Source organism: Cynocephalus volans, chromosome 4 (assembly GCF_027409185.1).
Source record: "Cynocephalus volans isolate mCynVol1 chromosome 4, mCynVol1.pri, whole genome shotgun sequence".
NCBI classification, from domain to species: domain Eukaryota; kingdom Metazoa; phylum Chordata; class Mammalia; order Dermoptera; family Cynocephalidae; genus Cynocephalus; species Cynocephalus volans.
The window spans coordinates 159,707,627-159,722,770 of record NC_084463.1 but is presented as its reverse complement, the minus strand read 5'-3'; the positions used below and the strand labels follow the sequence as shown (position 1 = coordinate 159,722,770).

General features: G+C 57.3%; 1 protein-coding gene across 2 annotated transcripts; it reads right to left on the bottom strand.

Annotated features, from left to right (window-relative positions):
- Positions 1–4,599: 4,599 nt before the first annotated feature.
- RPS6KA4 (ribosomal protein S6 kinase A4) lies at positions 4,600–13,696 on the bottom strand. Of its 2 annotated transcripts, XM_063092852.1 has the most exons (17): positions 13,571–13,696; positions 13,394–13,465; positions 12,466–12,684; positions 12,258–12,373; positions 11,630–11,737; positions 11,330–11,410; positions 11,140–11,243; positions 10,886–11,036; positions 9,608–9,772; positions 7,933–8,061; positions 7,654–7,787; positions 7,475–7,568; positions 6,909–7,082; positions 6,616–6,810; positions 6,155–6,314; positions 5,794–5,957; positions 4,600–5,508 (listed from the first exon to the last, which is right to left on the bottom strand). In XM_063092852.1, exons 1-17 carry the CDS (start codon positions 13,623–13,625, stop codon positions 5,308–5,310), a joined length of 2,322 nt encoding a protein of 773 aa, XP_062948922.1. In that variant the 5' UTR covers positions 13,626–13,696; the 3' UTR covers positions 4,600–5,307. The 2 variants fall into 2 exon arrangements, with proteins under 2 accessions (XP_062948922.1, XP_062948923.1); XM_063092853.1 differs by lacking the exon at positions 12,466–12,684.
- Positions 13,697–15,144: the final 1,448 nt, after the last annotated feature.

Here is a 15,144-nt window from a genome sequence, read left to right as displayed (position 1 = left end):
TCACACATGCTCACACTCACATACACGCAATCAAACACACTGATACTCATTCACACTTGCAAACTCACACAATCCCACACTCACAAAATACGCTCCCATGCACACCCACACTGTTGCTTACAGACACGTTCACTGTCTCCCATACACACACGCTCACACTCACATGTGCTCACACATATCCTCACACTCTCATGCACCTGCACACCCATGTGCTCACACCTATTCACATGCTCACTAACATCCTCACATTCACACACGTCTCCACACACTCACAAAGACACACATGTTCACGCGCATATTTACTTACATCTGCACACATTCGTGCACCCACACGCACAGGGTGTGTTCCAGCCCTGCCCGCTCCCAGGTGGTTTGCTTGCTCTCAAGCTGCAGGCAGCTGCCAATACCATGCCAGGTCAGGAGAGCGTGAGGGACAGATTCACACTCAGGGGGCGCTGATGTGGTCCTCACCTTTCAGGGGAGCGTCCAGAACACCCAGCACAGGCTGACGATAGAAGGACGGCACTGCAGGCTGCCCAAGGAGCAGGTAGGAGAGCTGGAGGCAGGGAGGAGCATCGCCTCTCTTGCCTGGACATGGGTCTTTTCCTGAGCATGCCCAAGCCAATCCCGATTTTCCCAGGTCCTCTTAATAATTTTTCTGTAAGCCGCCTTTTGTGGAAGAATCACAGTGCGCCCAGCATCTTGCCAGGGACTCCACCATGCACCCTCCAGCAATCCAAGGTGGGTGTTGTTCTATATCCACCACCCCCCGCCCCACCAGACGCCATGGAGAATCAGACCCAAGCAGCTTTGGTTATGAATGCAGGGCAGAGCCAGGGGGGTTCAAACCCACCCTGTGGCTCAGTTCACAGTCTGAGAGGCTCCAAGGTTTCCGCATCAGCTGGCTGCCTGCCCTCCCTGGAGACTCAGTGTCACTCTCCACGTCCCCCACACAGACTCCTCCAGCCCATGCTGGCAGAAACAGAGGTCAGATCCACATCCTCTGTCCATCATCCCCCAACTCGTGGTCCCCAGCGCCCCCCCACCACAACCACGGGCCCAGCCAGACTCCAGGGCAGGGAAGGAGGTGCCCACTGGCTTTGGCAGCATCAAGATCTCCAGGAGCTCATTCAAGAAAAACTCAGGCAAGGACACACAGCTGGTGAGACGCGCCTTTTCATTTTAAAGGAGACAGTGCTTCTCGGATCTCCCCCGTGCTGCGCGGGTCATACAAAGCGATAGGTCTTTCTGAAGGGCAGTTTGAGCATACTGTACACCAAAGCCTTCAAAATGTGCGTGCATGGACATATCCTCTAGCCCATTAATTCCACTTCTAGGAAGTGTATCCTAAGGAAATATTTGGACAGGTGAGCAAACATGTAGGTACAAGAATGTTCATTGCAGCACTGTTTAAAATAGCAAGGAACTGAAAACTGCCCAAGTAGCTAAAAATAGAAACAATCTAAATAAATCGTGGCACACCCATACAATGGAATATTGTGTGGCTGCAAAAAAAGATCATTGTGAAATATAATTATTGACATAGAGAGATATTCACAATCTATTTCTGAGTTTTAGACTGGCTATAATAATCTATTTACAATTTGATGTCATTTCAATTAAAAAGCTGTACCAATAAAGAAAAATCTGGAACTGAATGTATCAAAATGTTAAGTAGCACAGATTGTCTATGGAGAGTAAGGCCACATTGACTTTCATTTTTCCCTTTGGTATTTTCTGAATTTTTTCCTAAAGTTAGCATTCAATTAATGTGAATTTTTAAATTATTTATAGATATTATTATATTTGTTTGACTATACATAAAATATACCTGAAGACCACACAAGAACTGGTGACACTGACTGCCTCAGGTAACAGGTTGGTGGCTGAGGCAGGGAGGTGGAAGATCCTTCACTATGTACTCTTTTGTATCCTTTGAATTTTGAATCACATGGAGGTGTTATCTTTCCACAAATATAAACTAAATTTACATTCTGAAACAAACCAAAAAAATATTTAAAGGACATCTTTGAAATTTCACAAACTCCATTTTTGTGCAGCAGTGAATGTGAGAGGAGACTGTGTATATCAGAGTCACAAACCCAAATACCTGGTGGGGTCAGGGAACAGAGAGACAAATGAGGGACAGAGCCAATATAAGCAACCGGGAGTAGTGGGGACTGTGGCAAACTGAAAGCAGAGACGCTGTCTCTGGTGGCAATATGACTCTGCTCCGACTGATTGGACCATACAGGAAGAATGCCCTGGGACTGCCAGCCCTGCCGATTTATCAATAAAAGCCAAACATTCCGATTTTCCTATGTATTTCCTCATTTGAAAACATGTGCTGGCCCCCCCAAAAACAAGTCTCTTTAGGCCAGACACAGGCCACTTTGCAATCTCTACATTACTGTAGAATATTCCAGTTTAAAACCCAGAAAAACACTAGGGAGAAGGAACTTGCCCAGAGGCAAACAGTAGTTACCACAGGGATAGATTAAAACCCAGCAGCCCACTTCAGTAGTTGGTTAACAGTGGCTCGGAAGGAGGGAAAGGTCTACAGGGCTGTTGGACCCTCTCAGGGGCGTCGGCACTTTAAGAGCCTGCTCACTGAGGACATTTTAAGTGTGGAAATAGAGACCCAGTGCAGGAGGGTGAGCTCTCCCAGCTTCCCTGAAAGAAACAGCCCCCATTTAAGGGAGATTTTGGTCAGAGGCCAAAGTCAAGGTGCAGAAGCAGGAGGCTAGACTAAGAAGGAGGCTGATCACTGGCCTCTGGCTTCCCCACCTCCCTACCTGTGCCCACCCTGTTCCCTCCCCTCTGCTGGTTCACAACCTGGCCAGCCTGTAGCCCATTCACATCCGTCTCCCACCTGCCAGCCCTCTGACCCACACAGAGTAGAGGAGGATTCAAACCAAGGCTGGCTCACTCCTCTAACCCCTGCTTTTTCACCCCCAGCAGGCTCCCTCTTAGGGATTGCTTCCATCCTTTGAGCCCCAGTTCCTTTGCCTGTGAAATGAGGCTAAGGACACCTCTCCCATAAGGTGGCTGTGAGTTACATGGGATGAAAGGTGAAGAAATTGAAGATGTGAGACCATTTTTTAAAATTCTAATACTCAGTGCTTGTGAGCATATGATGAAATGGGACATTTTCACTACCTTAAATGAGATTCCCATGTAGAGTACTCAGGAGGGACCCTGCACATTGGAAGAGCTCAGTCAATCTCAATAAATACTTAGTGATTGAATAACCACACTTTTACATCTGTTAATTCTCTAGTTCCTCCTTTTGACAAGTGGGGAAGCCTGGGGCTATTAGGTGATTTGCTCAAGTCACACAGCTGGTAATGTAGGAGTCAGAATTAGGAATGTTTTCCCCTCCCCCTCTCTTCCTGGGAGACTTGTTCTGCTCTCTCAGAACACCAGCATGGGACACACCTGGGCACTCCCATACCACCCACTCCTATGAGGCCCCACCTGCCCACCCATCCAGCAGCCCCTGCCCACAAGGCCTGCTAGCTTAGCTGCAACTTCAGCACCTCTGGGACCCCAGCTCAGATCCCCAGGCCTCCAGATATCTTCTCCTCTAAGAGGTGAACCGTAGGACAGGAGGGAAAGGTCCACCTTGAGATGGTCCCACAGGGTGGCTCTAGGGAAAGAAGCTACGGGAAGGCAGCCCAGAGTGTTGTCCAGGCAGGAGCTGAGGTGGGGGCTGTCAGGACATCCTCACTATAAGAACAAAAGGCCCTGACCTGGGGTGCCAGCAAAGGTGCTCAGGCCACAACCACCCAGCAAGGACCTCACAGGCAGGAGTCTCAGACACTCCTTGAGAGGGGGGCCCACTCTGATCGCACTAAAGGCCATAACGAACATGGGCTACTCCCTTCACATTCTCCCCCATGGACACACCAAGATAGGTCCCACCGACCTCCCATAGAGCCCACCCCTTCCCTTATTCTCCACCCAATGAGCTTACAGAGGCAGAGTCCATGATCTAGATCTTAGCCAATCAGCATACTACATCCCTGACCACAGTGACTGGTTCAGGATGGACACATGACCTAAACGGATCCAATCAGAACACAGCTCAGGACTTTCCTTGGGACACTGAAACAAGGACTCTAGCACCAGATTTCAATCTGTAGCCCCAGACTGGCACCCATTTTGGGGCCATAAAGAGTGTTCTCCAGACTGGAACACCACCAAGAAACAGAATTAAAAGCTTTGGCTGGGAAGCTGAGTCCTGATCACGTGCTTGAGTGTAGATCAGGCTTTGCCTGAAGCTGGACTGTGTAGTACAAGAGACTAAAAAATCCTGTGTTTTGCTTAAGCAAGTTTAGGTTGGGTTTTCTATTACTTACAACCAAGAGAATCCTAAATGATCCACTGTAGAGCTGTCCAAATACACACCCAAGATGAGAGTTTGGCCCTCCTACTGCTGATGTCAAAGGGTACCTTTTTATCCCAGACGGGTCTGCCTGTCCCTCCCCTCTGAGGCCCCAGACCCATTGGCTGGCAGTCTGTTAGCCCAGGACCTCTGCTCCTGACACACGCACACCCTGAACACAGGCACACGGATGCCACACACAGTACTGGGTGGACTTTTATTTTAAAGTCAAAGGCACAGCCTGGATGGGCTTAGGCAGTGAGGGTGGATGCCCAGCCCAGACCCCCAAGGCCCCACCCCACAGCCAGGAGCAGCTGTGCCAAAGGGAGGAAGTGGGTGAGAAGGGGACCTCTCCTTTTAGGGGGCTGCCTACCTCCTTCCTTAACCCCAGTAGGGGAGAAGCAAGTGTCATAAAGTGAGGAAGAAATGCTTCGGGAGTCCCCCAGAGCCTCTCCCTCAATCCCCCAACACAGGCCTTTGGTGGACATAATTGCACAGACAGTCCATAAAGTGACAGCTGGAGGGGTACCCCCTCCCAGGAGCAGGGCCTCAGGGGAGAACAGGGGAGGGGCCTCAGTTTCTCCCCTGTGGCAACTCAGTGCTTAGAAATGGGGGAGGAGCCCTTCCCTGTTGGAGCAGTCCCCTGGGAGGGGCCTTCTGCCCAGATGAGGCAGTGTCTTGCGAGAGGGCCCCCCATACCCCACTCCCCAGCAGGCTCCCTCCTTCCCTGCATCTCTAACTCTATCCGGGAAGACATAAAAAATTATCTGCTTATAAAAATACTTCTGTCGGGGAGGAGCGGGTAGGGGATGGGAAACCCTGGGGATCAGACCAGAGCTTCTGGCAGAGGCCCAGAGGCAGAGAGCCGGGCACCCAGGTCACAACCCCTATGGGGACGGGGGTGGTCACAGTGGCGGGGGCTAGGAGGGGGGCAGCGGGCCGTTGGCTCGGCGGGGGGCCCCCTTGGCGGCGGCGGGGGCCCGGCCCCCCGGGGCGGCGGGTGCAGGGGAGCCGCGGCGGGAGGCAGCCGCGCTCCGCAGCTTCTGCTTCCGCCGCTTGGCCAGAGGCGCGTTCTCCACGCTCTTCAGGAAGAAGCCCTCACGCTTGCCCCGGTTGAACGCCTGGGGGAAAGCAGGGCGTGAATCCCCCCACCCCAAAACCCCGGCCTGGCCCCGGCTTCCAGATCGTAGCTTTGGACCCCATACCGGGCCCCTTCCCTTCCCGCCATTGCACTCGATCGTGGCCAACAGGCTCTTGGCCTCCAGCATCCCGAAATGTCAGGATCTGGACCCACCAGAGAGCAGACTCGGTCCACCTCGCCTTCCTGGGCTCTGATGAAGCTGCCTCCCGGAGACCCCACCTCTAGAGGCTCCGTCCACCCACCTGCCACAGGCCTCGGCCCTTACCATGAAGGTGGCATTGAGTCCAGAGCGCACAGCAGGACCCGAGGACTCCAGCACGTCGGGCGTCCGGAGCGGGGGCGACGAACGCGCGCTGCCGTCCTGCAGCCACGAGCTGCCCCGCAGCCCCTCGAGCTTCAGCCGCTTGGCGGGGTCCACAGTCAGGAGCCCTGGAGGAGGGCGGGGAAATGCTGGGGGGCGGCCTTGTGTGGAGGCTGCGCCCCAGAGCGATCCTAACAGCCCCACTCTCGTCCCCTACCCACCCCCCAACCAGGACACCTGATGCAGTGACCATCCCCGCCCAGCATAATTACACAACCTCCCCCTGCCCGACCACGGTCTGCGACTTCGACCTTCGGCTCCGCACCTCGGACCAGCTCCTTGGCTTCCTCAGACACGCCCTGCCAGGCCTCCCCGTCTAGGGAGAAGCGCCCCTCACGGATCTTGCACATGATCTCGGCCGCCTGGCTTTGCCCCGCCTGGCCTGAGGCTCCCTGGAAAGGGACCTGCCCCGACAGCATCATGTACTACGGGGGCGAGGGGGGGGAAGTGAGACCAGAGCAGGCTGCAGGCCGAGGCCGACCCCTCAACCCACCCCCAAACCGTTCGCCCTCCCCACTAGGTAACTTCTGAGACCTGCGCGTGATGAACCCTGACTTCTAACACCCTGATACACGATGCCCCGACCCCAGCACCAGACCCTGGGAGAAACACTGCCGCCCCACCAACATGACCCCTGTCCCCTGCCTCGGGCTGCTCTGCATCCAGAGGACCTCTGACCCCAGGCTCAGGAGACCCTGAACCCTCCTCGGGAACCGCGTCCCATACCAGGATGACGCCCAGGCTCCAGAGGTCGCAGGACTCGTCGTAGCCCTGCTGCGCCAGCAGCTCGGGGGCCGCGTACTGCAGCGTGAAGCAGGGCGTCTGCATGGGCCCCGCGGGGCTCTGCGGCCGCAGCCGCGCGAACCCGAAATCAATGATCTTCACCGGGGCCCCGGGCGTGTCGTCGGCGTACAGGATGTTCTGTGAGGGCGGCGGGGCGGCGGTCAGAGGCAGGCCCGGGCGCCGCAGCCCTGCCCCGCTGCCGCAGCCCTGCCCCGCTGCCGCTGCCCCGCGCCCACCTCGGGCTTGAGGTCGCGGTGCACCACGCCCGCCTCCTCGTGCATGAAGCTCACGGCCGACACCAGGCTGCGCAGGATCTGGCTCGCCTCCGACTCGCTGAAGTGCCGCTTCTTGCGGATGTGCTCCAGCAGCTCCCCGCCCCGCAGCAGCTCCAGGACCAGGTAAGTGTGCAGCTGCGGGCGGCGCGGCGGGCCGCGATCACCACCGACCACCCGGCCGGCCCCGCCCCCAGCCAGGCCCCGCCCTCCAGGCCCCGCCCCAGGCCCTCACTGGGGACCTCGCAGCCTTCCGGCTCCCCTCCCCCCACAACCGTTCCTTTGCCCCCCTTAAAACCCCGCCCCCTAAGTCCTACCCCCTGCGCGCCCTCCTCAAATCCCGTTTCCCTGGCCATGCTCAGCCCCGCCTTGCGGTCCTCAGGCCCTGCTCCCCTCAAATCTCACCTCCCGGGCCTCCCTGGTCCCCAGAGGCCCCCCGCATCCGACCCCAGGCCCCGCCCACGGCGCCCTCGGGCCCCGTCCCCTGCCCTCCACGGGCTGCCTCCTGCGGTCCACCCGGAAGGCGTCACCTGGTCCTGATGCACCTCGTGCAGATTCACCACGTTGGGGTGCGACTGGCACAGCTTCAGGGCGGCCACTTCGCGCTGCGTGTTCGCCTCCAGCCTGGGGGGCAGGGCGGGTGGGGTTAGGGAGGCCGAACTCCCGCCCGGGCCTCCGGACGCGGCTCTGCCGGGCCCCGTCCGCCCACCTGCGACTGAGGATCTTGACCGCGAACTCCTGGCCGCTCTGGCGCTGGCGGCAGCGGCGACACACGGAGAAGCTGCCCTGGCCTAGCGCCGGCTCCCGCAGGTCCAGCTCGTACTGCTGGAAGAAGGCCGAGTCCTGGAGGTGAAGGGGAGCGTCAGAGATCCCACCCTGGAGCCCCGCGGTCACAGCACATCCCACCTTGGAGAGGCTCAGGCCCTCACCGAGATCACACCGCGGGCTCCTGGTGAATCCAGGCCCAGAGTCCCCCCGCCAAGCCCACCTGCATCATGGCGCTCCTGGCAACCGCTGCCCGGCCTGGCCGGTCTCCAGCACCAGGTGCTTCCAGCACATCGGTCATCACAGCGTTGTTGTGGTCGAATAGGATGGACGGCGCCACGAAGGAATATCCCTGCAGGGGTGGGGGTCACGGGCAGATGGACATGGGGGCTGGGGATGCAGGTGAGGAGTCCCTGGAAAGCCCAGACCTGGAGGTCGGAGGCTGGCAGAGGGAAGACCCTGGATAAGGGAACCTTAGGGGATGTTCCCGTTGCATGCCGGTGCACACAGGATGTGTGAACACATTTTATTCCACCTTGTTTTACAACTGTTTGGGGCCATGTCTGTCCTCCCACCAGCCTGTGACCCCCACCTTTGTCATCACAGTGACCACCTATCCACTCCCCGCCCCCAGGTGCCAAGGCCCAGAAAATGATGAGTGGAGAGCATGAAAGGAAGGTGGCCTGACATCACACATGCTTAGCTTATGAGAATTCCATTCCATGTAAAAATTTTATTCTGCCTTTCAAACCAGACTTTGGCTTCTTCTGCAAGGGAACTACTGAGGAAATGCAAAGAGAAACCAAAGGTAATTCTTTGCCTTTCCTAAAGCCATGTCCTGGCAATTTAAGTCACTTTCAAGGGTAATTTTAACCGTGTCATTTTCTAGCACTGTGCACTAGAATGCAGGATCCACTTGGGTGGGATTTCTGTCTGTTGAGTTCCTTGATATGTCCCCAGTGGCCAGATCATTGCCTGGCACATTGTAGGCACTCAATTCATATTTTTGAATCATTAAAATGAATGAATGAAGATGACCACTGGTTCACAAGAAAGAACTTTCTCATTAGGACTGAAATGATGGAATGAGGAACATTCAAGCAAAGTTATCGATTCTAAGAGCTTTATAGAAGGGACTGATCATCCGTACTTGATATTGATCTATTCTTAGTTCATACTTATGGACCATGTCCTACAGGCCAGGGCCTCAAGCTGGACCTAGGGACATAGGAATTAAACACACAGTCCCACCCCTGGGGGCTTCCAGACCAGGGGAAGCAGACTCAGGATACAACGATAAACTGCTCAGAAGGAGGTGCTGTCTGCAGAAGGCTGGTGCACAAGAGAAAGGGTGACCCAGTGGGCCAGGTGAGTGGACAAGGAGTCTCTTTACAAGGAGGCTTGCCAGGCTTGTGGGAAAGGCACTCCACATAGCGGGAACGGCATATACAAAGGCACAGAGGTGTGTTCTGGAACTTTTGGGCAATTCAGTACTTGTCCAACAAACCCAAGCTTCTAAAATTGGGGAGAGTTGGGCCTGTGCCCCCAGGAATGTGACATGCTATGCCAGAGGGCATGAAAAGCCACAGTATAAACATAGCATCTCTTCTTAGATGTCAGTCTAAGAAAGTGAATTAAACAATATTTTTACACAACAACAAACAGATGATGGAATAGAAAGGAAATTAACATGAAGTCTGAAGACAAACCAGGAACCATCAAACACATGTCCTGCTGTGGTGGTCTCTATGAGTGACAACTCCAGGCACCCTACAAATGGAGAGGTCTTGGAGAGATGCTAAGTCCTGATCAGGACCCGGGACCTAAGCAGTGTCTACGGGTCAGCCAGGGCAGAAGCAGGCAGCAGCGTCCTACCTCTCCCATGAGTTCTCACTCACCTGAAAGATTCGAGGGTCCCCAGGCGGGGGGCTGCCAGAGGGTGAGTAGACAGGCTCCAGCCGAGTAAATTCCTCTGCAAAGTTGCCCACATCCAGCTCTGAGCGGATCTGGGGCCGGAATGGGGCTGGAATCTTCCTGGCAGCCAGAGCAGACCAATCCAGACCCTGGGGAAAAGGAACCAGATTAGGAGTCAAAGGGCAAGAATTGGAAACCCCACTCCATTCAGGCCACTCTCACTGGGCAGCACCTCAATGAGGCAAGGGCTTATCTGGGTTTTGGGGTGGGCAGCAATTCTCCCTGCCTCCCCAGCTTCCTTTGCTTTCCCTGTGGTAACGAAAGCCCTATTCCCCTTGTAGAACCACCGCTTCACCACTCTTAGTCAGTTATGGAACTTTTAATAGAACTGGCATGAAAACAAACAAATCTCTTTCTCCTGCTGGACTTAAACCTGTGAGGGTAGGGGTCTAGAACTGCTGGGGACCCTCTCAGTGTCTAGTGATAAAGTCCCCATGCAGAGAAGCAGAACCAAGAGACATAGTTTCAGCACCTGGATACAACCTTGCCTGAAGTCAGTCTACTTTTCCTTGGACTCTTCCCTTAGGGGAGCTAAAACATACCCTTTTATGTTTAAGCCAATGTGGCAGATACTGTAAATTGCCTGCCCACTATCCATTCTCCCTGTCTTCCTTAGTACCATAGCCCCATTTTATCCCAGGAACCAATATACACAACTAAAAGAATATTTTACAAACTTCCTGGCAGTTAGCAGTGACAGTAACTTGTAAGCAAAAATTGTCAGGTAGGACTCCAGAAGAACATCCTCAAGAGGGATGTGGATAGTTGGCCAGTGCCCTTTTTACACCTCTTCTTCCTCCTGCTTTCTGCCTGGCAAGCAGCCTAGATGGCAGGAGCTCCAGCAGCCATTGTGGACCAGGAAGCAACACTGGGGATGGAGGCTACATGCTAAGAATGGAGGTACATTTTTTTTAAAAAGCCTGGGGCTGAGTGGTTAGAGCACATTGCTGACAACACCAAGGTCTAGGGTTCGATCCCTGAACTGGCCAACCACCCATTTACTGTGCCATCTTGGGCAGGTCACCTGTCTTCTCTGGGTCTGTCTTTATCTGGGGGGCTTTCCGGATAAAGTGAAATTAGCCAGGTTCAGGCCATACCTCTAGTGTCCCCCAGCCCAGAGCAGCAGCCAAGCATGGGTATGTGGGGTGTGCATATGTAGTATGTGCGGGGAGGTGTGGGGGCCCTGGAGTCAGAAGCCTCACCTGGAAGAAGGGGTGGTTCTTGACTTCTTGTGCCCCCTGGGGCCCCGCGCCCAGTCGCTTCTTGGGATCCTTGCAAAGCAGCCGCTGCAGCAGGTCCTGTGCCACAGGCCCGATCCGGGGGGGGAAGGGAGGGGAGCACTTCAGGATCCGTCTGGGAGGATTGGGGGGCGTCAGGGGCAGCGAGGCCCCCCTACAGCCCTGCCCAGGCAGGCCCTGCAGCCCCTCAGCCGCCCTCCACGTCCAGCCCTACTCACCGGGACACTTCAGCATGTGTGTTCCTCTCGCCCTCCAGTGTGAAGGGCGAGGCCCCCGTGAGCAGCTCGAAGAGCAGAATGCCAAGGCTCCACCAGTCCACAGCCTGCAGGTGGAGCTGGGGTGAGGCCCTGCACCTTCCCCACCTCCCACCCACCACTACCACCCAGCCCTGCCTCCCTGCCAACCCACCTTGCCATGCCCCGCCTTGCTGCGGATGATTTCGGGGGCCATGTACTCAATGGTGCCGCAGAAGGAGTAGGTCCGCTCTTTCTAGGAGGCAGAGAGGACCCATTTGGACATCCAAGCCTCTCTTGTGCCCCAGCAACTCCCAAGGCTCAGAGTGGGACTTGTGGGACTTGGGAGGTTGGAGTGTTGAGCAATGGGAACTTCCGGATCTAGGCACCCCCAGAATGCAGGCACGGAGCAGGAGGGGACAGGAAAGGGACGGCTTGAATGGGACACTGCAGGCACAGGCTGCCGTCCACTCACCTCCTCCGTCAGGAATTCCTTGCTCAGCCCAAAGTCTGTGAGCACGATGTGGCCCTCCGAGTCAAGCAGCACGTTCTCCAGCTTCAGGTCTCGGTAGATGATGCCCAGCTGGCAGGAGCAAGAGGGGCACTGAGGCTGGGCTTCCTCCCCCAAGACCCTCTCTGGCTCCTACAGCTCGTGTCCCTGCCCGGGATAAGGAGACCCCTCTAGAACAGGAGTGGGCCCAGGGCAGAGCTGGGCCATGGGATGACAAAGGCCATTTAAGAGGTAAAGCAAGGAAGGAGGCCCCACAGTCCCAAGGGAGGAAGGTCTGTGTGAAGAGCCCCATCTCAAGGAGGCCTTGGGAGCCAAGGCATGAGGTCTCCATTTGAGGAAGTTCTGTGAAGGCAGCCCCAGGAGGCAGTCCTGAGTTCCCTGAGAGGAAAGCCCCTTCGAGGAGGCACGGGGTGCAGGGGGGAGACTCACCCCAGGCAGCAATGAGGCCTGGGGAGGCAGCTCCAGTCCCCACCAAGGTCACTACCACCCCAGAAGCCCAGGGGGAGACCCAAGGCTGTCATGTTTGTAGGCCCCTTATAAGGCCCAGACCCAGTTTCTATGGCAACAGTTGCAAGGCCAGGTCCTCACCCACCTTGTGCAGGTGTTCCAGGGCCAGCACGATCTCACCCCCATACACGCGCACCTCAGCCTCCTTGAAGTGCTGGCGCTGGTAGAGGTGGGTGAACATCTCCCCGCCATTCACGTAGTCTGGGGGGTGTGGTGGAGGTTAGGAAGTAGCCCCCATCGGGGGGGCTCACCTGCCCCCATTGCCCCCAGGTCAGCATGTGGCGTGCCCTCACCCAGGATGAGGTGCAGCTTGGCATCGGTCTGGAAGGCGTAGTGCAGCGTGACCAGGAACGGCGCCTGGCGCACCAGCTCCAGCACTGAGCGCTCGGTGCGCGTGTGCTCCTGCGTCTTGGTGCGCTGTATCAGTGCTGCCTTGCGCAGCACCTTCATGGCATACAGTTTCCCTGCATCGTGCCCGCCCGCCTTCCGCACCAGGAACACCTTCCCGTAGGCTGTGGGAGCAGTGAGTGGGCAGAGGGTAGGCAGTGAATGAGAGCGTGGTGCGGACTGGAGGAGTGGGGTGACGCCCACCCAGAAGGGTATGCAAACTGGGGGAAGGAGCTGGGGCAAGAGGCACGTGTGCAAAAGCTAGCAGAGCCTTCTAAGGAAAAGGTGCACACACCCTGGGAAGGTGCTCAGCAAAACCAGGGAAGGGATGTGCACACCAGGCCAGGGAGCATGCAACTCCAGGAGCCTGCAGCGAGGGGTGGGGGCGGGGCATGTGCAAACCTGCGAAAGATCCAAGGGATGAGAAAGGATGCAAATGCCAGGAAAGCAGGCAAAGGTGCACTCTTGACCAGGGGAGGGGCGTGCAAGCCAGGTCTGGGGGTTGCAAAACGTGGGAGGGGGCTCTCACATCGGTAGAGGGAGAGGAGCTGTGCCAATCACTTGGGAGGGGTGCAAGCCCCAAGGGTGTTGGCAAGTCAGGGGAGGAGGCATGCACACGCAGGACCTTGCAGCAAGGAGTAAGATGTCAATGTGGAGTGCCCTAGAAGTGGGCATGCAAACCATGGCATGGCAGGGTGGGGCAGGCAAGGCGGCCTGTTTTGGGAAAAGGTGGGGGGCCTTTGCACTGGCCCGGCCCAGGCCCAGGCGGGTGTATGGGCGGGAGGCCCAGGGCGCCGTGCCTGGGACACCTGTCCGGTGAAGGGGGGTCCTCACCTCCCGTGCCCAGCACCTTGAGCAGCTCGAAGTTCTCCACGCTCACCTTCTCCTCGTGCCCGGTCAGGTTGGCTGCGGGTACAGGAGGCGAATGAGCCCAGCCAGTCCATGACCCCTGCCGTCCTGCCAGGGGCAGCCATCACCCAGCCCCGCACCCCCGGGCGCCCCCGCACCCACCTTCAGTGATCCGCAGCTCCACCGCGCAGCCTTCGTCCTCATCCTCATCCCCCATGGCAGGCGGGTCGCTGGGGCCCGAGCAGCTCGGGCTCCGGGCGGCGCCGGTTACATGGCGGCTCCGGCCGGGGCGGGCGCTTCCTGGTGCCGCCTCCGGGGCCGAGGCGGGCGCCGCCTCCCGGCTCCCCGCCCCGTGCGGCCTGAGTCAGGCGGCTGGAACGTGACAGCGCCGGGCTGCGGGTGGGCGGCCGCTGGGGGCGGCCCGGTCTCCTGAGCCCCGGGGCAGGCGTCAGGGCTGTGAGCTCCAGGACCCCACTGGACCCTCTGAGGAACTGGAAACACCTCGTGGGAGCCAGGCCCAGGGACTATGGATGATCTGGAACCTCTGTTGGGCCCATGCCCCCCAGCCGGGTGTCTGCTCCAGGAAGCCACTGCAGCCAGTGGTGTCAGGGACATCAGGAGCCTGTGCCCCGAGGTGGGGGGAGGGGTGCCCACACAGACACGTACTGAGCCCTCCCTTCCACCAGCGCCAGTCGTAAGGGCAACCAGGGATCTTCTGTTCAATTTTCTTAGCCACCAGCAAAAGCGAGGATTTAATAAAAATCACAATGCACTGGCCTCAGTTTTCATCACTCCTCCACTACAGCAAATAGGAAAAGGGATCTGTATGTCCCTTGATGGAGCAGCAGCCTGGACGCAGCACCTTTCATTTGGCACGGCTCGCGCTCTTGGTGCTGGGCAGGCTAAGAGGGTGTCTGGATCCCAGAAATCACTCATCTCAGGCAGTGCACCAGCCCAGCCCCATCCCATAATCCCGGGCTCCCTAGCTGCACCCCTGGGTGGCCAACAGACACTCTCTTCTGTGAACTTGGCTTTGCAAGGGAGGGCCGAGGGGCTCAGAAACTCTGGGAACCAAACCCTGTCACTGAGAGAGGCCTGGAGCCAAGCCGGGGACACCGTGACGGGGAGGGTTAGCCGCTTTTCTGACCAGATTTCTTTAAAGGGGGCCTGCAGAAGCACCTCAGCTCTAGCCACCATTCACAGGCCACCAGGTTCCATGCACACTGTGTCCCCTTTTGTCCCCAAGCTTGGCACAGTGCCTAGCCCAGAGCCCTGAGAAGGCCTAAAAAAGGGATGTCAGAGATGCACAGGTAGTCCCCTCTCCCCATCACGCTCAGAGCCCCTGGCTGGCCTGTCTTCCAGAGCCTCTGCTCCCTCTTCTTCTTGCCTCCCTCTCCCTGACTACTGACAGGGCCACCAAGCAGGGTGATGCAGCCATCAGAGTCCCTACCCTAGGACTATGGGAGGGGGCTTTCAGCCCCTCCACCAGCTGGAGGCCAGGGCGTTCACCCCCACTCCACTGTCCTGTGAAGCTCCAGCTGACAGGAGGAGGGAGAGAGGCTGGGCTGGCCACCCCTCCCAGCTCTGCCCACCCCCAAATTCAGCCTGCCTCATCTCAGCCCCAGGCAGCCCCACCCTCCCCGGGGTGGCCCCAGGTACCCTGACTCACATCCTGCCGCCCAGCCTAATTTCTCCCCCTCTCAGGTGCCATCCTAGAGGCCTTGGTCGGAGACCAG

What these genes read in the sequence shown, in the direction of transcription:
- RPS6KA4 (XM_063092852.1), bottom strand. Translation starts at nt 13,625, where the DNA reads ATGGGGGATGAGGATGAGGACGAAGGCTGCGCGGTGGAGCTGCGGATC. An exon ending in CCCTGGAACACCTGCACAAG is followed by an intron (nt 11,738 to 12,257) that starts GTGGGTGAGGAC and finishes TGCTCCTGCCAG; the next exon opens with CTGGGCATCATCTACCGAGA. An exon ending in ACACATGCTGAAGTGTCCCG is followed by an intron (nt 11,037 to 11,139) that starts GTGAGTAGGGCT and finishes CAATCCTCCCAG; the next exon opens with ACGGATCCTGAAGTGCTCCC.